This window comes from Ahaetulla prasina, chromosome 4, assembly GCF_028640845.1.
Source record: "Ahaetulla prasina isolate Xishuangbanna chromosome 4, ASM2864084v1, whole genome shotgun sequence".
Lineage (NCBI taxonomy): Eukaryota > Metazoa > Chordata > Lepidosauria > Squamata > Colubridae > Ahaetulla > Ahaetulla prasina.
In genome coordinates, this window is record NC_080542.1 from 17,461,569 (window position 1) to 17,482,581 (window position 21,013).

Genomic DNA, 21,013 nt, shown 5'->3' on the forward strand with positions numbered 1-21,013 from the left:
TGTCACATTTCCAACTTCATCACAGTTTTGAATGATTGCTAAGCAGGGCAGTCATAAATTAGCACTAGCCTGTATAACACGGCTGGTCACCTCTTTGTTAAAGACCTACATTAAGCCATGGATGTTAGACAGCCATGCTTCCAAAGTACCAAACTATGTTACTTGTTCTTTCAGGGTTAACCTGGTTGATCATTCTCATGTCCTCAGTAGTGACCAGTATTACTGGCCTTTCCATCTCTGCAATTTCCACCAATGGCAAAGTCAAAGCAGGTAAACTATCTTTTACAATCTTACAAACCCTTTTCTGACCTAGCATACTCTGTCTGTCTATGTATCTCTTTGCTGCCCTCTAATAGCCATTCAGGTTTCTGCAGTTCAGGTAAAGCCATCCTTACAAACAATATACCAAGTAATCAGAGTTCCAGGTTAGGAGGCATAAAAAGAGGAAAAAGTCAAAGTACGAACCTGGTCAGAGTCCAAGAAGCCAATTCAAGGGGCCCTGAACAGAGTTCAGGGGAGCTGGTAAAAAAAAAAAAATAGGAACATCCGGACAGTGTTTTTTTTTTAAATAGTTTTAGTTTTTTAACATACCGTATTTTTCTGAGTACAAGACGCTCCGGACTATAAGACTCACCTACCATTTTTGGTGAGGAAAACAAGAAAAAGAAATCTGCATCTGCCTCCCAGCAATTTTGCTTCCTTGCAGCAAACAGCAAAAAGCCTGCTTCTCTTTCGTTTTCGTTTTCAGCATAGCTTGATTAGCACAAGGGGAAAAAAATTTTGCTCCCAGCAATTTACCTCCTTGCAGCAAGCAGCAGAGGCTGGAGGAGCAATAGGCAATGGCAATTCCTGCAGCCTGAAACAGCTGAGAGTCGGGGACAATCAACTTGTGCTAATTAGGCTGTGCTGAAGCTGAAATGGCCTGTTTCTTCTTGCTGCTTGCTGCAGGGAGATAAATTGCTGAGAAACAGAGGCCAAAGGGTGAGGGCCAGTGGGTGGGTGAGGCTACATTTGGTGTATAAGACGCACCCAAATTTTCACCCCCTTTTAGGGGGCAAAAAGGTGCGTCTTATACTTCGAAAAATGCTGTAATTTTAACATAATGAGAGCTTATTCAAAGGTACTTAAGCTTTCCATCTTCAGCACAGCTGGCATAAGTCTAATGCAAGGGTGGACAATTAAGGCAACTTTAGGACCTGTGGACTTCAAATCCCAGAATTCCCAAGTAAGCCACAGGTCCCAAAATTGCCATGGTTGCCATCCTCTGGTCAAACAGAATTCGGAGCATATTGTGCGAGCGATTGACTAGATCAGAAGTCTCCAAACTTGGCAACTTTAAGACTTAGGGACTTCAACTCCTTGAATTCCCCAGCCAGCTGGCTGAGGAATTATGGAAGCTGAAGTCCACAAGTCTAAAAGTTGCCAAGTTTGAAGACCCCTGGACTAGACATTAATTCTAGAGAACATTTCCCTGCCCAGTCCTCTATGTCATTGCTCTAGAGGACAATCTAAGGAATTCAGGTCATGTTAAGCTGTGGGTTCCAACTCGTGCTTTCTTCTGGCCACTTCATGTTTCTATGTATCCCCTCAACACTTTTTCACCTTCCCAAAATGAGTCTTCCATAAGAGCCATGGCTGCTCCTCCTCGTCTTCACTGTAGGGCTACCTGGGTGAGTTATAAAGTGGTTAGTGCAGGAAAAAGCAGGTGGAAGCATTTAGAATAAACATAAGATAAAGAAACTATCAAGATTGAGGGGGCAGGAAGGCTGGGTGGTATTTCTTTGCATTTGGAAGGAAGATGGCTGAACATGATGGTGGGAAGAAGGTTTGAAGAGCGTGAGAGCTATGATAGAAAGGGGCCAAGGCAGTGATAAAATCCATTTTTTTTACTACCAATTCTGTGAGCATGGCTTGGTGGGTGTGATGGGGAAGGATATTGCAACATCTCCATTCCCACCCTACTCCAGGGGAAGGATACTGCAAAATCTCCATTCCTACCTCACTCCAGGGGAAGGATACTGCAAAATATGCATTCCCTCCCCACTCCTGAGGGAAGGATATTGCAAAATATCCATTCCCACCCCAGTCTGGGCCCAGCCAGAGGTGGTATTTGCTGGTTCTCCGAACTACTCAAAATTTCCACTACCAGTTCTCCAGAACCTGTCAGAACCTGTTGGATTTCACCCCTGGGCACAAGGGACAGCACCATGGGCATTTCTTAATGTCCTGTGAACAGGGGAAGAAATAATGGATGGAAACCTATCAAGGAAAGTTCCAACCTAAAACTAAGGAGAAATTTCCTGACACTGAGAATAATTAATCAGAGGAATGGCTTGCCTTCAGAAGTTATTGGTGCTCCATCACTGGAGGTATTTAAGAAGACACTGGGTAGCCATTTGTCAAGAATTGGAATAGGATTTTCTGCTTCAATGGAGAGTTGGACTAGAAGACTATTCTGTATTCTGTGTTCTGCCTCGTTGTTATTTAAGGTCCAATTCTGGTCCCCCATCCCCATTTTCTTCTATTTTTTCCATGCTATCTTCTATCTTCTTCCTGCTATCTTTTTTTTCAGCCCATAGCACTGATTTGCTTCACTTTCCTGGGGCAGCATCAGAGGTGGGTTTCAGCAGGTTCTGACCAGTTCTGGAGAACTGATAGCGGAAATTTTGAGTAGTTCTGAGAACTCGGTAGTAAAAATTCTGACTGTCTTCACCCCCATCTATTCTCTGCCTCCAGAGTCCCAGCTGATTGGGAGGAAATGGGGATTTTGCAGTAACCTTCTCCTGGAGTGGGGTAGGAATGGAGATTTTTACAGTATCCTTCCCCTGGAGTGGGGTGGGAATGGAGATTTTACAGTATCCTTCCCCTTCCATCCTCACCAAGCCACACCCACCAAGCCATGCCTACCCACCAAGCCACACCCACAGAATCGATAGTAAAAAAAAATTGAAACCCACCACTGGGCAGCATCAGCTGATATCTCTTTTAAGTGCTGCTTGACTCATAGTAACTTCATAGACATGTAGATATGGGGTGCGGTTGGGCACTGGAATGTCCTCACCACCACCTACTGGTAAACAGACTTACCAGTCTAAATTATGGCCCTAGGGTAGATCAATTTTACCATCCATGTATTAATCATCTCCAATCCCTGCTTAGTTCTTCAAAATCAGATTGGCCAGATCTTCCTATGTAGCTAGATCTCTCTTTGGGAAAATGTTCCCTTGGTTTGGCCTTCAGCTCTTCCTGCATGGGTTGTTAGACTTTCCAATCCAGCTTCCAGACTCTGGAAGTGTCCCCTCCAAGGGCTATCCAAGCCCTGCTGAGTTTTACAGTTCAGCTAAGAGGGAAAGACTCATAGTGACTTCATAGACATGTAGATATGGGGTGCGGTTGGACACTGGAATGTTCCCCCCCCCCACATCAGATAAATGGTTGTCCAGTCTCTTAAAATCCTCCAGCGATGGAGCATCCACGATTTCTGAAGGCAAGCCATTCCACTGGTTCATTGCCTGACTAGGTGGCTCAGTGGCTAAGACACTGAGCTTGTTGATCAGAAAGACCGGCAGTTAGGCAGTTCGAATCCCTAGTACAGGTATGCTGCGTGAGCAGGGGGTTGGATTAGATGACCTCCAAGGTCCCTTCTAACTCTGTTATACTGTTACATTGTTCTTACTGTTAGGAAGTTTTTCCTTAGTTCTAGGTTGGTTCCCTTCTTTAGTTTTCATCCAGTGTGTCTTGTGTGGTTGATGTAGTTTTCTCTGGGATAGTAGGATCCTTCCTCCTGCGTCTCTTCCAGTTCAGGTCTGAAGCAAAGGTGAATGTCCACTGTCTGTTGTAGCCTCAGTTCCATTTGCCTTTTGCAGCTCACACATTCACAGCTACACAGACGCAGAAGCCGGAAGAGTTTTGCTTCACTTAAGAATTCACCAGGCAGCCTTTGGAAAACCATTTTCCCAAAGTCTGGTTGCTTAAGACATTACAATAATAGAGACTGGTTTTGTAGAAGTGTTGTAAGGATTACCAAGATTGCACACACCGAGCATCTAGCAACTGCCCACAATAAATAACAGAATAACAAAGTTGGAAGGGACCTTGGAGGTCTTCTAGTCCAACCCCCTGCTCAAACAGGAGACCCTGTACCATTCCAGTCAAGGTGCTGTCCAAACTCTTCTTAAAAACCTCCAGGGATGAAGCATCCACAATTTCTGGAGCCAAGTTGTTCCACTGATTAATTGTTCTAAAACAGAAATTTCTCTTTAGTTCTAGATTGCCTCTCTCCTTGATTAGTTTCCATCTGTTGCTTCTTGTCTTGCCTTCAGATGCTTTGGAGAATAAACTGACTCCCCTCTTCCTTGTGACAGCCCCTGAAATATTGGAATACTCCTATAATGTCATCCCTATCCTTCTTTCCACTAGAGTAGATGTTGTTGTGACCCAGGCCCAAGTAGGTAGTAGGAAACTCAGCCAGTATAAAAACAAACAAACTTTATTAAAACAGCTGAGAAGTACTTCATTCTTAGAGTAGTCCAACTAAATTAAAGCAAATTCCTCCCAACACAATTCCTCAGTCCTATCACAAACCTTGGTTCAATTAGGCAAATTGCCAAAAGCCTTTCTTGGCAAACTTTCAGAAGACACCGATACAAATGCAACAAGATGAAGCTATCTATGTTGTTTTCCGGCAAAGAGTCCAAATGCCGTTGCTGGTCTTTTAAACCTTATGGGAGGGGCCAATCATCCCTTGGCCCTACTCCTGAGTCGTCCTCTTTGCTTTAGCTGCTCTTGCCTTCTGGCAGCTCTTCTCATGCATGCAATAGGATGCCTCCTGTTCCTTTGCTTCACTACTGTCCACCTCTGGAGGCTCTGGAGTCCGCACATCAATCCCTGATGGCCCTGGCCCCATCTCTGTCTCTGATGCAGAGTCCTCATCTGGGCCTTCTTCAGCCTCTAGAACTAGCCCATGTTCTTCCTCAGCTTCATCGCTGTCTGACTCCATTGCCAGCTCCACACGCTGCTGGCGGACCACAATAGATGTACCTAACTCCTGCAATCATTTTTCATATATTTTAGCCTTGTTAATGTCCAATGAAAATGTTGCTTGCATTAATGTTTTTATATACTTATTTTATTTCTCCAGTGTGCAAAGCCTTCTACTTCTTATTTTAAAATACGTGACTTTTTCCACAGGTAGGGCTGGTCTGGTGATAGGTTGAAATAGAACTGACTTCATTTTGCTTATATTGGGTTTAGGGGGAACCTACTTCCTGATCTCCCGCAGCTTGGGTCCAGAACTTGGTGGATCCATTGGTCTTCTCTTCTCCTTTGCCAATGCTGTGGCTGTGGCCATGCATGTGGTGGGCTTCTCAGAAACAGTGAAGGACCTGCTGGTGGTACGTGTGAAAAAAACAACACCACTTATCTTTCTTCTGTTCCTCTAGCTCAGGGTTTCCCAACCTTGCCGTCTTTAAGATGTGTGGACTTCAACTTCCAGAATCCCTCAGCTAGCATGGGAAGCATGCTGTAAGCAAAGGATGCATGCTGACTGGGGAATTCTGGGAGTTGAAGTCCACATATCTTAAAGTTGGCAAGATTAAGAAATACTTTTCTCGCTGTTTGCTGAATACAAGTTAGCTGTGTAAATTATGGGGTGATTTCTTGGAGCTCCTGATAAAGCCATTTTTACCTTCCAATTTATAGATCTCATACTTCTATTGTATCTAAAGCAGATTTGCTTTCCTTTCCTTTCCATCTCCCACTCCCCTCCTCCTCCTCCTCCTCTTATCCTCCTCTTATCCTCCTCTCCCTCTCCTCCCTTGCTTCATTTCCTTTGTTTCCTTTCTTCCTTCACTTCCTCCCTTCATTCAGGGGTCGGATTCAAATTTTGTTAGCAACCAGTTCTCTGCCCAGTTGCCAGGTGGGCGTGGCCATGGTGGGTATGGCCTACTGAGTCACCTGCACCATGGGGGGGGGGGCATTTTTGCCCTCCCCAAGTTCCAGAGCCTTTTATTGAGCCTTTGGGAGGAAGAAAACAGTCTCCCCCAGGCTCTGGAGGCTGTCCAGAGGCCAGAAATGCACCTGTTTCTGAATGTCTGGAACTCCCAGGAGGCCCGTTTTTTGCCCTCCCAGAGCCTCCGCGCAGGTGCTGCACTTACCTGGCATCCAAAACGGGCCACATGGAGACTCCTGAGAAGGGAGGGACCAGGTGGGCAGGGCCAACCAGTCCTTGCAACTACCGGTTTGGTGAACCAGATGTAAAATTAGCATCTGGTTCGCCTGAACCAGTCTAAACCAGCTGAATCCTACCCTGCCTTCTTCCCTCAACCTCTACATCTCCTCCATCCTTCTCTTCCTTCAGTTCCTTTCTTCCTTCCTTCCCTCCCTCTTTTTTTCCTTCCTTCTCTCTCTCTCTCTCCCCCTTTCTCCCTGCCTTACCTTCCTTCCGTCTCTCCCTTCCTCTTTCTTCTCTTTTCCTTCTCCCTCCCTTCCCTCCTTCCCCCAGTGCTGCTCCCCATCATTTAAGCATACATGGCATTGTTGGGCTAACCAGGTCAATCTAACCATCTCAGGATTGTAGCAACAACTAGTTTGCCTCCGGGAGGCTGCTTAGAGGAGGAAGCTGATGGGAAGGAAATGTTCACCCTCTCCATCTTTCCACAGGAGTTCGATGCCGTAATGACCGATCCAGTGAATGATATCCGCATCGTGGGCGTGATCACTGTCACCGTCCTCCTTGGAATCGCTTTGGCTGGCATGGAATGGGAAGCAAAAGTAATGGCGTAGACCCGTTGATGTTGGGATGGGTGGCCAGTCCAAAGGAGAGAGTAGATCTTAGCAGTTAGAGAAGATGATTGAGGAAAGCCAAGGAATGTGGGGTGGGTGGGTGGGTTTCTCCACGTTAGATCTATGTGTCATTCGACAATTTCAGAAGGAACAACCTTCAGATATCTGCAGGACTGAACCCAATGTGTGGGCAATTTTGGGAAGGTTTGCCAAATGATTATCAGGAAGAAAACCCGCCAGACTCGTTTCTGAATATTAAACACTGATCTACAGATGATTATCTGGCAAAGCTGTTCATGACGTGGAATGCACCTTATTATACGATCACTATCCTATCATTATATGGTAGCAGCAACTAGCTGTTAAGTTATTAACAGCACAGGAGAAGAGGCTGCCAAAAAAATTTGGCAGTGCTGCTAGCTGTTGAAATCTTTAAAAGGAGCCGAGCAGTATTGTGGTATGGACTGTTAGGCAAAAACCCTTGAGGGAGGGAGGGAGAGAGAAAACAATAAATTAAATTAGTTTTGCAAAGGTGGTTGATTTTTGGGTTATCAGATCTCCACAGAAATAATCAAACTGTCTTCAGTTTAGGAAGGGGAGTAAAACTTCAGGATAAATCTTAGTTCTGGATACTGCAAAGCCACACTGTCTACCCAGGGAACCTTGTAGAGTTTAACTGCACAAAGGATATACAGGTAGTCCTTGACTTATAGCAATTCATTTAGTGACTGTTCACTAAGTTACAAAAAAGAAGGTGCTTTATGGCGGTTTTTCATAACCATTTCAGCAATCCCACCGTCATGTGATTAAAATTCAGATGCATAGCAGCTGGTTCATATTTATGATGGTTGCAGTGTCCCGTGTGTGTGTGTGTGTGTGTGTGTCCTATGATCAGCTTATGCGACCTTCCGAAAAGCAAAGTCAATGGGGGAAGCCAGATTCACTTAAAAACCATGTTTTCTAATTTAACAACTGCAGTGATTATTTTAACAGCTGTGGCAAGAAAGGTCATAAAATGGAGCAAAACTGAACAAAGGTCTCACATAGCAATGTAAATTTGGGGCTCAGTTGCGATCGTAGGTTGAGGACTACCTGTATCTAACCAGTAAATAAAAATAACTAATCAAATTCTGGTAAAATCCTTACATATTGAATAAGTCTCCCATGAAATCCAGGATCAGGGAGCTTCATTCCCTCAGCTGGGAATGAAACCTTTATATCTTTTTTCTTGTTGTTTCTATTTCCAGGCTCAAGTTGTCTTCTTCTTTGTCATCATGATATCCTTCGTCAACTATTTCGTTGGGACCTTAATCCCTGCCTCATCAGAGAGAATGTCCAAAGGCTACTTCAGCTATCGTAGTAAGGCTCATACTCTGCAATTCTTGGTCTTCTGGATGGAATCATAGTTATATAATACAGATTGCATGGCTTCCCAGTTTATGTAGCAATACAAATACTGCCCTCCTTTTTAAAGCAAGCGTATCTTCTGAGAGGCAGCTGCTTTAAAGAGTTGTAGCAGAGGCAACATTTATACCCCTGCACACTCTGCAGCATTATTTTCCTAATGGTTCCAAACATGTTGTACAGTTCAGTAACATAGTAGAGCAGCCCATATTCAGGAAGAACTGAATTTCAGAAGTAGATAGCCCAATAAGCCCAGCGAAGACCAAAGGTTCTATCCATGGGACTTCCAATGGACCCAGATGGAGAACAAATTTTGCCTAAAACAATACTGGCCATCTGTGGCCAAAGACAGATCAGTTGTCTGCCCCCTACCTGGGGGTCACACCTTGCACTACGTAATGGGTTCCACCGGGCCACCACATACTCTTCACATAGCCATCATTTGGTTTGTCAATACAGGCAACTCTAGTTTGTTCAGTACATTATGGTTAACCAGATTTGAGTCCTGCGATGCAGTAAAGCAGCTTCCAGTGTTCATATTCAGAGTGTCCTTTATTTGGAATCATGAAGACTAGAGCCTGAGTAGTGTGATGGCCTAGAGGTCGAGCTCTCACCTCACAATTAGGAGGCTGTGAGTTCGATCCTGGGTAGAGGACGATAATTCTCTCTCTGGGCACAATGAAAATATATCTGCTGAACAAAACTCTGTATTGGTGACAGGAAGGGCATCTGGCCAGTAAATACTGTAAATAGCTCCATTCAGTTGCCCAAATTCCACTCTACAAGGGATTACGGGGTCCTTAAAAGGAGATGATGAGGACGACTAGAGCCTTTATTTTTGGGGGACAAAGGAAAGAGCTCAGGTATCAAGTATTTGCTGGGCCTACTGAACCTCCAGGTTCCCGTCTTCTGAGTCATCAAGTAGAATAATAAAGACAGATCTTAAGGAGCTACTGCTAATTAAAGCAAACCACATTAAAGCAGATAAGCAAATAGCTTGATTCTGTCTAAGGCAGCTCTATAGTCTGGATTCATGAAAAGCCAAATGCCTTTAAAATAAAAAATTCAGTGGCTTTTGGGGTACTCGATTTTATTTTATTTTTAATTCCTTTTTTTCCTCAAGGTGACATCTTCTTGGAGAATCTTGGGCCTGAATGGCGAGGAGAATCAGGAAGCTTTTTTGGCATGTTCTCCATCTTTTTCCCCTCAGCCACTGGGATCCTGGCCGGGGCCAATATTTCAGGAGATCTGAAGGTAAGTTGACTTGTTATCTTTCCTTCAAGGAAGATGTAGCTGTTGGCTGCAGGTTGCACCAATGCATAATGGAGCTCAGTTGGACTTCTTCTCTTGTTCGTCTGTCTCCCTTAAAGAGTCATATTCCCTTATTGGTAAAATATTTCCAGGGCATTTTTCAGAGGAATAGAATAGAATAGAATAGAATAGAATAACAGAGTTGGAAGGGACCTTGGAGGTCTTCTAGTCCAACTCCCTGCTTAGGCAGGAAACCCTACACCACTTCAGACAAATGGTTGTCCAATCTCTTCTTTAAAACTTCCAGTGTTGGGGCATTCACAACTTCTGAAGGCAAGTTGTTCTACTGATTGATTGTTCTAACTGTCAGGAAATTTCTCCTTAATTCTAGGTTGCTTCTGTCCTTAATTAGTTTCTACCCATTGCTTCTTGTCCCACCCTCAGGTGCATTGGCGAAGAGCTTGACTCCCTCTTCTATTTTTCTTCTACTTAAAGGATTTAAAAGCAGAGAGAGAAAAAATGGTAACAAATTAACTGAAAGCAAGTCAGGTTAACAGGAACAGACTTGGAAAGGACCTTGGAGGACATCTAATCCAACCCCCTTCTCATGCAGGAGACCTATACTAGGGTCTGGAGAAAACGTAGCAAATGGATGTCCAAAGGTGCTTTTTCAGGAGGCAACTGGACTTTCTTGTTTTTTCTTTTGAAGATATTTGACTTCTCATCCAAGAAGCTTCTTCAGCTCTGACAGGATAGTGGGGAATGGAATGGAGCTGAAGAAGCTTCTTAGGTGAGAAGCAAAACATCTTCAAATGAAAAAACAAGAAAGTCTAGTTGCCTCCTGAAAAAGCACTTTTGGGACAACCATGACCTAGATGACTGAGAAGCTCTACAGACTTCTAGCAAAAGGATGAAATGTTGGCTTCAACAGTCAAAAACATTCTAGAAATTCTGCTTGAAAGGAGAAAAGGAGAAGACTGAAAGCGTTTTGGGGACTAAAGGTTGTTTTTTTAAATAGCTTGGTTCGAGATGTAGGATGGGGGAGCTCCTCCCCAAGATGACTGCTGCTGGGTAGGCAGAATGTCTTCTTCCACCTACAATGTTCTGCGTTCTCTGACAGAGCTGGTTCTTTGGCAGCCTTGCCCCCAGGATTTGAATGGGGGCACTTAAGAAGGACCCAAGGCGATTTTTGGATGCTGTGAACCCACCCAGGAGGGGGAATCTTGAAGATTTCTGCTCTCTGTGGGAACAGCTTGAAAGTCAGTGGTGTTTTCTTTATAGTTTCCTACCAGCAGATCATTTTCATAAGCAAGCCTAAGACGTAGGGAAGCTTAGAGACTAGTTGTAGACCTGCCTTCGGTAATTTTGAGCCAGTCCCTTTCTCTCAGCCCTAGGACCACTTCCCAAAAAACTGTTGCCAAGAAGATTGCATGGACTTGTCCATGTATCACCAAGAGTCAACACTTGAGTCAAAGGCAGACATTTGCATTTCATCATTAGTAAAGGATGAGGAGTGAGGGTTTACAGCAATATAATTTCAACCAAAGCTCATGACTTATTAGGAAAACAAATAGAATATCCTGTGTACTAGTATGTTCCATTTTTCCCCCAGGCTCCTCTGCAGTGAGTTAAAACCCACACACATATACACACTCTTCTGCATCCTGATACCTTTAAAACTGACTTCTGGGAACTGTAGACCCAGCATACCAGGGGTGAAATGCTCCCGGTTCACACCGGCTCCCCCGATTAGGTAGCGATGGCAGCTGCTGGTTCAGAGGACCGGTAGCAAAAATCCCTGGCCCCGCCCCCCTGCCTCTGCTGAGCCGCACCATCAGCAGAGGGTTTTTTTTTTACTTTTAAAAGTTTTTCTTCAGCCAAAACATGCCTTTAAAAGTAAAAAAAAAATGATGATGATGATTGCGGGGCTGAGCAGAGATCAAAACCCTTTAAAAGTTTTTTTAAAAAAACTCTCTTCAGCTGAAAGGGGGGGGGGGGGAAGAAAAAAAACCCCAGGATTTAAAAGCCTCCTCTGGCGATCCCAGAGGAGTTTCCTGATCATCACAGGCTTTTAAACTCACTTTTTAACAACACCCACTTACAAGAGCCCCCACCAATGCCCAGCCAATTCCCCCTCCTCACTTACCTATAATTACTGCTCCTTTCCGGCTGCAACTGCATGCTTTCTTCAGCTACTGAAGGGAAAAAAAAGCTTGCTTTGACTTCCTGCTTTGCTAGCTGAGGAACTCTGGGATTTGAAGTCCACAATAAAATAAAATAAAATAATAAAATAAAATATTTGTGCAGCTTTTTGAGATTTGGTGTGTTGCTGTAGTGTTTCACGCTAACTACACAAACACACAAAATCTCAGAAAGCTGTATGTGGCATTTTTTTTTTGGTGTGTGTGTGTGTGTGTGTGTGTGTGTATGAGTTGTGTGTGTGTAAAGTGTGAAAGTTGGTTTTTGAGCTTTTTGTCGCTGCGTGAAGTATGAAGTGCAACTGCTTTTACATTGTGTGTGAGTCAGTTGTGTTGTGTTGTGTGTTTGTAAAGTATGAAAGTTGGTTTTTGATACCTCTTATTGTTTTTTATACTTTGTTTATTATTTTTATTATTTATTGTTATTGGCCACACCCACCCAATCATCTGACCATCAAGCCGCGCCCACCAATTAAGCCACACCCACAGAACTGGTAGGGAAAATTTTTAGATTTCACCCCTGCAGCATACCTATATGATATTGATTAAGGAAGGGTGATCTCATAGTTGGATAAAAGAGAGAGTAATTTTCCATTCAGGTTGCTCTTTAGACATGTGTGAGCAAGATCTGGCCAAACCACATTCCATAGAAGACAAAGGAATCCCACTAAATCTCACAATCAGAGGGTATAGGCTTAAAAGATTACCCCTTTTGTTCAGTAAGATAATTTACGCCAGTGTTTTTCAAACTTGGTAACTTAAAAATATGTGGATTTCACCTCCCAGAATTCCATAGCCAGCATGAGATGTGAAATCTACACATTTTTTCATGCAGTAACCAAGTGTGAAAAACACCAATTTAGACCAATCACAAACCAGTGTTAGAAGCTCAGAAAAGAAGATCAAGCCCAAGATCCTTGATTCAAGATCTTCCAAGGTCAAGGCCAAGATCAGGACCAAGAATTTTGCCTCAAGATCATTTTAGAGAAGAAAATGAAGACCAAGTAGCCCTCCTCTGGGAAGGAACTACCAAATTGGGGGACATATTGTTTACCTGGATCATTTCAGATGAGGGAGGCACACAAGGAAATAATATTGTAAGATACTTCACCATTCTACCTGGGGTTTGTGCAGCTGTAATTCAACTTTCCAGGAAGCATCCTGGTTTTGCAATAAAATTAACCACAAAGTAAGATTTCGAATGGAACTAAGTCAAAGAATATCTTACAGAAGAGAATATCTGTAGCTCAGGGTTGAACTGTGGAGTCCTTGGTGGTGTTCTCTGAGTTTGAGTTGTTGGCCTGCAGATATTTCATTACCCAACTAGGTAACATAAGCAGTGATGTACTATTAGTAGAGATTATATTACCTAGTTGAGCAATGAAATGTCTGCAAGCAAATAACCAAGCTCAGAAAGCATCAAGGACTTCAGAGCGTATAAAACATTTGCTAGACCAATTCTTGAATACAGCTCGACTGTCTGGAACCCATACCACATTTCTGAGATCAATACAATTGAACGTGTCCAGAAATATTTTACAAGAAGAGTTCTCCACTCCTCTGAATACAACAAAATACCTTATGCCACCAGACTTGAAATCCTGGGTTTAGAAAATTTAGAACTATGCCGTCTCTGACATGACTTGAGTCTAACTCATAGAATCATCTGTTACAATGTCCTTCCTGTCAAAGACTACTTCAGCTTCAATTGCAACAATACACGAGCACACAATAGATTTAAGCTTAATGTTAACTGCTCCAATCTTGATTGCAGAAAATATGACTTCAGTAACAGAGTTGTTAATGCTTGGAACACACTCCCTGACTCTGTGATTTCTTCCCAAAATCCCAAAATCTTCAACCAAAAACTGTCTACTATTGACCTCACCCCATTCCTAAGAGGTCTATAAGGGGCGTGCATAAGAGCACAAGAGTGCCTACCGTCCTGTCCTATTGTTTCCTTTCTTTATATTCAATTAATTTAGTTATTACATCTTCCACACAGAGTAACTTATTTATGGGTTATGTTCTGCTGTGGTTCACAGAAGGGGACTACAGCAGTTATTTGAATTGTTTCCACCTTGCAAAATAATTCCCGTTGCCTGTGAAATTACTTTACTTGGCTCAGATAAGCATAGAATGGGCACACCTGGGTACCAGGGCTTTGAGGCTAATAGGAAATGGGGAAAAGGGCCTTACAGGCTGGGAAAGAAGAACAAGCAAGTAGAGACACAATACTTAGCTGAGTAATGTCCATAATAACCGTACTGATCTCCAATTATGCAACAGATCATATAGAGCACCGTTGGATTTAATATACATGTCACGGTAAGCAAGAGAGTGGTGCCAATGAATTCCAGCACATATGGCTTGTTGCAGTAATATTTAAACAACTATTGCAACCAACAATTCCTTTGTAGGTTGGGGCAGTGCCATGCATATCTTCTGGTCCCTGGCACTTGCCCCAATAGTACATTCAGTGCTGGTAAAACATCTCACCTCCCTTAGATATAGCAGATAGAGGCAATTCCGGGAACAGAAGAACCACATTGTCCCTGGTCCCAGTTGAGCTGAAGGTTGGATCCTCTGTGTTGAAGCAGTACCCTACAGGGAGGTGCTAATTGGCTTCTAGATCATTGATGATGGCTTCCCCTCCCTCAAATGTCATTAGCTGGGGCCACTGTAGGAGGAAAAACCTACTGTTTGTTAGAAATCTGTTTAGATATAGCACCACAGAGCAAACAGAGAATACAGTCACCATGTACCTTCTCTTATTAGCAGCATCTTCATCTTGAATTTCTAAATAGTTCTGGTTTCCTGATAGTTCTGGTTTGTCAGATTTGTAAGTGAAATCTTTGTTGCCACTGTGTTATTAGCCATTTTCTTTTATTCTGTTCTGTTGCTGGATATTGCACTTATTTGCTGTAGTCGGTTATGACTTGGCTGTTTATGCTGCTGCACCACGCATGGATCTCTGGGTCCATAATCTGTTAGAACAGTTGAGCAGTAAAGCACATGGAGACTGTGCTCTTTGCTTGCTCTATGGTGCTACATATAAACAGAATTTTATAACACTGCTCTTCATCCCAGCTGAACTGAGAAAGATCTTCTGGTGGTTTCATGCAGATGCCAAGAAGATGGTGCTAGAAAGAGAGTGCAGGGATGGAAGCCTTGCTTCTCCTCAGATATAGTTAGGTGGAGGCAGTTCTAGGAAATGAAGAACCATATTGTTCATGGTTTTAGCTGAATGCACTCCTGCTTTCTCCTGTGTCCCTTCTTCTCTCACCAGCTTCTTATCCATTTTTGCTCACTACGGTCTTCCTTTTGCAGGACCCAGGAGTGGCCATCCCCCAAGGAACACTAACGGCTATCTTCCTGACCACCATCAGCTATTTGGCCATTGCGGCCACCATAGGTAACTAAGATTCCATTTTGGGACCACAGGCTCCTGATGGCCATGCCAAGGTCCCATCCTGTGAGACCTTTTTTCTCCTTCATCTTCTACAGGAGCTTGCGTCATCCGTGATGCCTCTGGAAGTCTCAATGATACTTTGGTTTCCAACTTCACCGGAGGAGGCTGTGTTGGCCTGGGCTGCGGGTACGGCTGGAACTTCACTGAATGTAGTGTGACACAGACCTGCGAATATGGACTTGCCAATGATTATCAGGTATGGCTACTGGACTCACACACACCCTCTGCTCTTTGGGAGTAGAAGAGAGATTTGAGATGTGTGACTTGGACTTTTCTCTCTTCAAAACGGTCCCCCTCCCTTCCTTCTTTTCCAGACAATGAGTATGGTGTCAGCGTTCAGCCCCCTGATCACCGCGGGAATCTTTGCTGCCACACTCTCCTCTGCTTTGGCTTGCCTTGTGTCAGCCCCCAAGGTCTTTCAGGTAGATTGGGGAAAAATTATGGGGCAAGAAACAGTATCAATTAATTAATTAATAGAATAAGGTAGCACAGTGGCTCACATGCTTACCAGGGATAAAATGCTACTGGTTCAGACTGGTTCACCCGAACCAGTAGTAAAAAAATGCTAGCGGTTTGGATGAACCAGTATTTCTGACCATGCAATTTATACTCGCTTGAAACCAGGAAATCTTGTTTTCTAGCGAATCTAAATTGCGTGGCACCGCTGTCTCCCCCCTTTGCTGTTCTGCTTACCTTAGAAAAGGCTTCTTAAGCCTCCTTTCTCAGCGCTGTGCAGTAGTGCCTGCACTGCGCATGCACGCGAAGCGTACATTGGGCACATGGCGCATGTGTGCGTGCAGAGAACCAGTAGCAGACTTCAGAGCCTTTTACCACTGCTTAGGACACTGGGTTGGAGATAGCAAGCCTGCGTTCGAGACCTGAGTGCTGCTGTGGGGTAGGGTGAGCTTCCATCCTTTGCTCCAGCTCCTGCCAGGGACATGAATGGAGCCCCAACTATCCCCGGGGCAATGGTGATATCACCAGTTAATCTTTTCAACCCAGAAGCATCTCAGTGCTTGCGACACGAGTGTGATGCAATCAATGAATTAGCTTGCTTCCTAGAGTTGTGGATGCTTATTGCTGGAGCTATATGGAGATTCTTAGTCATCTAAGTCATGGTTGTCCCAAAGGTGCTTTTTCAAGAGGCAACTGGACTTTCTGGGGGCAGGTGGGTGTTTGAAGATGTTTCGCTTCTCATCCAAGAAGCTTCTTTAGCTGCTCAGAAGAAACTTCTTGGATGAGAAGCGAAACGTCTTCAAAGAAAAACCAGGAAGTCCAGTTGCCTCGTGAAAAAGCACCTTTGGGTCATTACTTGAGATTTTCAGAAATAGACTGGGCAACCATTTGACTGAAATGGTATAAGGTTCCTACCTTGAGCAGGGGGTTAGACTAGAAGACCTCCGAGATCCCTTCCAGCCCTATGATTCTATGAAATGGGGATATCTTTTTTTTTTTATTGAAAAAGTTTTAGAACAACAATTAAATTTTCCCCCTCCCCCACTTTCCCCCCTCCCTCCAAAACCCCCTCCCCCCCTGACTTCCCGGAGCAAACACAAGGTATAGTTCATTAAACAAACAGTCATACATTAAATTTTTAAAATCTAACACAATTATAATCCTTCTCTCCCACATAACCTGACTTCTTCCATTAAAGTCAAAAACAACATCCTTCATTCAAAGGCAATCCGAAATTTCTTAATCTGATATCTATTTTGAATATAATCAATCCAGTTCTTCCATTCATTTAAATATTTTTCTTGAGTACTGTCTTTCAAGAAGGCTGAAATTTTAGCCATCTCAGCCAAATTGGAAACTTTCAATATCCATTCTTCTATTGTGGGTAATTCTTTTTTCTTCCAATATTGTCCAATCAACAGTCTTGCTGCTGTTATTAAGTTCAAAATCAACTTAGTCTCAATCACTGTACAGTCCGTTGTTATTCCCAAAAGAAAAATTGCGGTAGGAACTTTATCTTCTTCTTCAGAACATTCTGCATAATCCACCAGATTCTTATCCAGAAAGACTTAATTTTCTTACAAGTCCACCATACATGAAAATATGTAGCATCATCACAATTACATCTCCAACATTTCGCTTGCATATCTGGATACATACATGATAATTTCTTAGGATCTAAATGCCATCTATAAAACATCTTATAAAAATTTTCCCTTAAATTCTGCGCTTGCGTAAATTTAACATTTCTAACCCAAATTTTTTCCCATGTTTCCAACATTATTGGTTCTTGAATATTCTGTGCCCATTTTATCATACAATCCTTTATTAAATCTCTTTCAGAATCTATTTCTATCAACACAGTATACAATCTCTTTATATGCCCCTGGGTTTGATTTCTAATTTGTTTAACCAAATTTTCTTCATTTTGAATAATACCAATTTTCTGATCTTCTTTCCATCTAGCCTTTAACTGTCCATATTGAAACCAAGTATAATTCCTCCCTTCTTCTTTTAATGTATCCAAAGATTTTAATTGTAGATTTCCCCTCTCATTGTATAAAAGATCTTTATAAGTAATCATTTCTTGTTCCTGTTCTATATTTATATTCTCTACTGCGTGCCGAGGACTTGCCCATATAGGAATTTTATAATTTAACTTATAATAATATTTTTTCCAGACATGCAGAAGAGAAATTCTCAACACATGATTCTTAAAAGCTTTATCTACTTTCTTATCATACAATAAATATGCATGCCAACCATATAATAAATCATAACCTTCTATATTCAAAATCCTTTCCTCCGTCAAATTAAACCAATCACTTATTACTGAAAGAACAACTGCTTCATAATACAGTTTTAAATTAGGCATTTTAATCCTCCTCTTTCCCGTATATCTTGCATTATTTTCATTTTGACTCTCACTTTTTTCCCTTCCCATATACATTTATTAATTCCAATCTGCCATTCTTCCAAATTTTTGTCTTTCTTAATTATTGGTATCATCTGAAACAAGAACAAGAATTTAGGCAAAACATTCATTTTTATAGCTGCTATTCTCCCCAACAAAGATAATTGTAATTTTTCCCAAGTATTCATTTCCTTCTGAATTTTTTTCCATAACACATCATAATTATTCTTATACAATTTTACATTTGATGAAGTAAGAAAGACTCCTAAATATTTAACTTTTTTTACAATTTCAAATACTGTTATTTCCTCTAGTTTTTCTTTCTGGTTCTTAATCATATTTTTGGTTAACACTTTTGTTTTATTTTGATTCACTTTAAACCCTGAGACCCTTCCATATTGATTAATTACTTCCAACAAATATACACTCGAATTTATAGGCTGAGTCAACATAACAACCAAATCATCTGCAAATGCTCTAACTTTGTATTCATGTCTTCTAATTCTAATAGCCTCTATCTCCCTTAACTCTCTTATCTTATCCAATAAAGGTTCCAAAGACAAAATAAACAATAAAGGTGATAAAGGACACCCCTGTCTTGTTCCTTTCGCAATTTTAAAACTATCTGTCAAACTACCATTAATTATTATCTGAGCTGTTTGCTCTCCATAAATTGCCCTAAGTATTCGTATAAAACCATTTCCAAATTGCATTTTGTCTGTTAATTTAAATAAAAATTCCCAATGCAAACGATCAAAAGCTTTCTCTGCATCCAAGAATATAAACGCTGCCAGAATCTGATTTTTCTTTTCCAAATATTCCAATAAATTCACTATCTGCCTAACGTTATTCCTCATTTGTCTCCCTTTTATAAAACCAGACTGGTCAGTATGAATCCTTTGTTGTACAATTTGCATTAACCTATTTGCCATCATTTTCGCAAAAATCTTATAATCATTATTCAAGAGTGAAATCGGTCTATAATTCCCAGGCTTAGTACAATCCTGGTCCTCTTTTGGTATCAATGAAATAAAAGTAGTCCTCCATGATGGTGGCACTCCTCCTCCCATCAGTATCTGATTAAATAACTCCACAAGTGGACCAACTATCTCATCCTGTAACTTTTTATAATATATTGCTGTAAGTCCATCTGTGCCAAGAAAGTCCAGTTGTCTTTTGAAAAATAACTTTGGGACAACCATGACCTGGTTGTGACTGAGAATCTCCATAGCCAGAAGGAAGAGATGTTATCGCAGGTAAATTCATGGGAACGGTGAATTGGGCCCCGTGTTCAAAGTGGGCAGCATATGAATTAACAACCTGTTTGCCCAGCACCGAAAATGTGAGTGCGGGTCTACCGCACATGCATGCAGCCTTCTGTGTGTGTACTTTGCTCGTGTCCATGGCTTGCATGCATGCGCATGGCTTAAAAAATGTAGCTAAATAGGACTGCATAGTGCCGGGGCGGATAGGCCAGCCCACCCACAGGTTGCAACTACCAGTTCGCCTGATCCGGTCTGAGCCAGCCCAAGCCGGCAGCACCCCACCACTGCCCATGCTCATATGGATTGAGATCAGGGGTGGGTTCTACTTACATTTGCTACCAGTTCGCATTCCGTCTGGGCTCTTCTGCGCATGCGCAGATCACTTATGATGGGTCAGTGGGCGGAGCCTCCCGCCGGTTTTACCACCGGTTCTTGCGAACTGGTACGAACCAGGGCAACCCACCACTGATTGAAATGGGACTAATGCCAAAACAAATCTTTTTGACTTGCTCCAACCTGCCCAACATCTGGTTATGGCAAGAAGACTTTAATCATCTCTTTGGCCACTAGTCATGATTGTCCCTAATGAGTTTTGAGACTTCCAAGTTTATATGTGTCCCTCTTCCTTCTAGTGCCTTTGTCAGGATAATCTCTACCCGCTGATTGGCTTTTTCGCCAAGGGTTATGGAAAGAATAAGGAGCCACTGAGGGCTTATGCTCTAACCTTTATCCTGGCCATTGCCTTCATCCTCATAGGTAAGTTTATACATGGGTCATCTTAATTTCTCTAGCCCAAAATGTGAACGGAAAGGCCAAGGGCTGGAAGTCGAGGGTGAAGTGAGATGAATAGTTTGGAGTTGCTTTGAAGCAGAACATGAATCTTACTATGGATTGAGGAGTCAGTTGTAATGGTTTCCTTTAAGAGGGGAACAGCCTGTTCTCCAAAGCACCTCAAGGCAGGACAAGAAGCAATGGGTGGAAATTAATCAAAGAGAGAAGCAACCTAGAAATAAGTAGAAATTTCCTGAACATTTAATCAGTGGAACGACTTGCCTTCACAAGTTGTGGGTGCTCCATCACTGGAGATTTTTTAAGAAGAGATTGGACAACTATTTGTCTAGTATAGCCCAGGAGCTCCCGCTTGAGCAGAAGGTTGGACTAGAAAACCTCCAAAGTCCCTTCCAACTTTGTTATTCGGTTAAACCACAGCTGATTTGTTTGAGCCCAGCAGATTTGGGGACACACAGCAATGGGGTTTTCTTAATTCGTTGAGGTCTAGCATGCGATGTGAATTCAATTGAGAGATCAAAATTGTTTAGCAAAATAAAATTGTTCAAAAGAAACCCCATTGCTGGGATATACGATTAGTCACAGGGCGTTCTCAATTTACATTCATTTAGTGTCCATTCGAAGTTACAACAGCACTGTAAAAAAGTGGGTTATGACTGGTTTTCACATGGTTGCAATATGCACCTGATCAAAATTTGTGCGCCCGGCAACCGGCATGTATTTATGACCATTGTAGTGTCTTGGGGTCATGTGATCAACACGCTGATCACATGACCCCCGCCGGCTTCCAACAAGCAAAGTCAATTGGAGAAGTTTAACTATGGCATGATTTAACTATAGCAGTTTACTTAACAAAAAGACTCTGCAATGAGGCTCAGCTCACTTAAGTGCCTTGCTTAGCCACGAAAATTTTGGGCTCAACGGCGGTCATAAATCAAGGACTTACTTATGCCCGACACTCAGCAAGAATTCTTGCTGAGTA

General features: G+C 42.4%; 3 protein-coding genes across 8 annotated transcripts in view; 1 reads left to right on the plus strand and 2 right to left on the minus strand.

The window, feature by feature from the left end:
* Positions 1-869, minus strand: part of KLHL33 (kelch like family member 33) — a 57,647-nt gene extending 56,778 nt beyond the window's left edge. The window contains exon 1 of the mRNA XM_058180616.1: positions 466-869. The gene's annotated coding sequence lies outside the window, so the exon portion shown is untranslated. The remainder of the gene's footprint in view (positions 1-465) is intronic.
* The window catches only part of LOC131197028 (solute carrier family 12 member 3-like), a 70,768-nt gene that overhangs the window by 25,981 nt on the left and 23,774 nt on the right, over positions 1-21,013 (plus strand). For 5 of the 6 annotated variants that reach the window (XR_009154864.1, XM_058180611.1, XM_058180613.1 and 2 more), the window contains 9 exons: positions 175-270; positions 5,254-5,393; positions 6,661-6,771; positions 8,031-8,142; positions 9,311-9,441; positions 14,967-15,051; positions 15,144-15,304; positions 15,423-15,530; positions 19,875-19,998. Coding sequence is in view for 5 of the 6 variants with exons in the window: in XM_058180611.1 (XP_058036594.1) it covers positions 175-270; positions 5,254-5,393; positions 6,661-6,771; positions 8,031-8,142; positions 9,311-9,441; positions 14,967-15,051; positions 15,144-15,304; positions 15,423-15,530; positions 19,875-19,998 (1,068 nt within the window). In the remaining variant the exon portion in view is untranslated. The remainder of the gene's footprint in view (positions 1-174; positions 271-5,253; positions 5,394-6,660; positions 6,772-8,030; positions 8,143-9,310; positions 9,442-14,966; positions 15,052-15,143; positions 15,305-15,422; positions 15,531-19,874; positions 19,999-21,013) is intronic. The other variant, XM_058180614.1, reaches the window with a different exon arrangement.
* Positions 17,075-21,013, minus strand: part of OSGEP (O-sialoglycoprotein endopeptidase) — a 52,058-nt gene continuing 48,119 nt past the window's right edge. Inside the window, exon 13 of the transcript XR_009154865.1 lies at positions 17,075-18,072. The gene's annotated coding sequence lies outside the window, so the exon portion shown is untranslated. The remainder of the gene's footprint in view (positions 18,073-21,013) is intronic.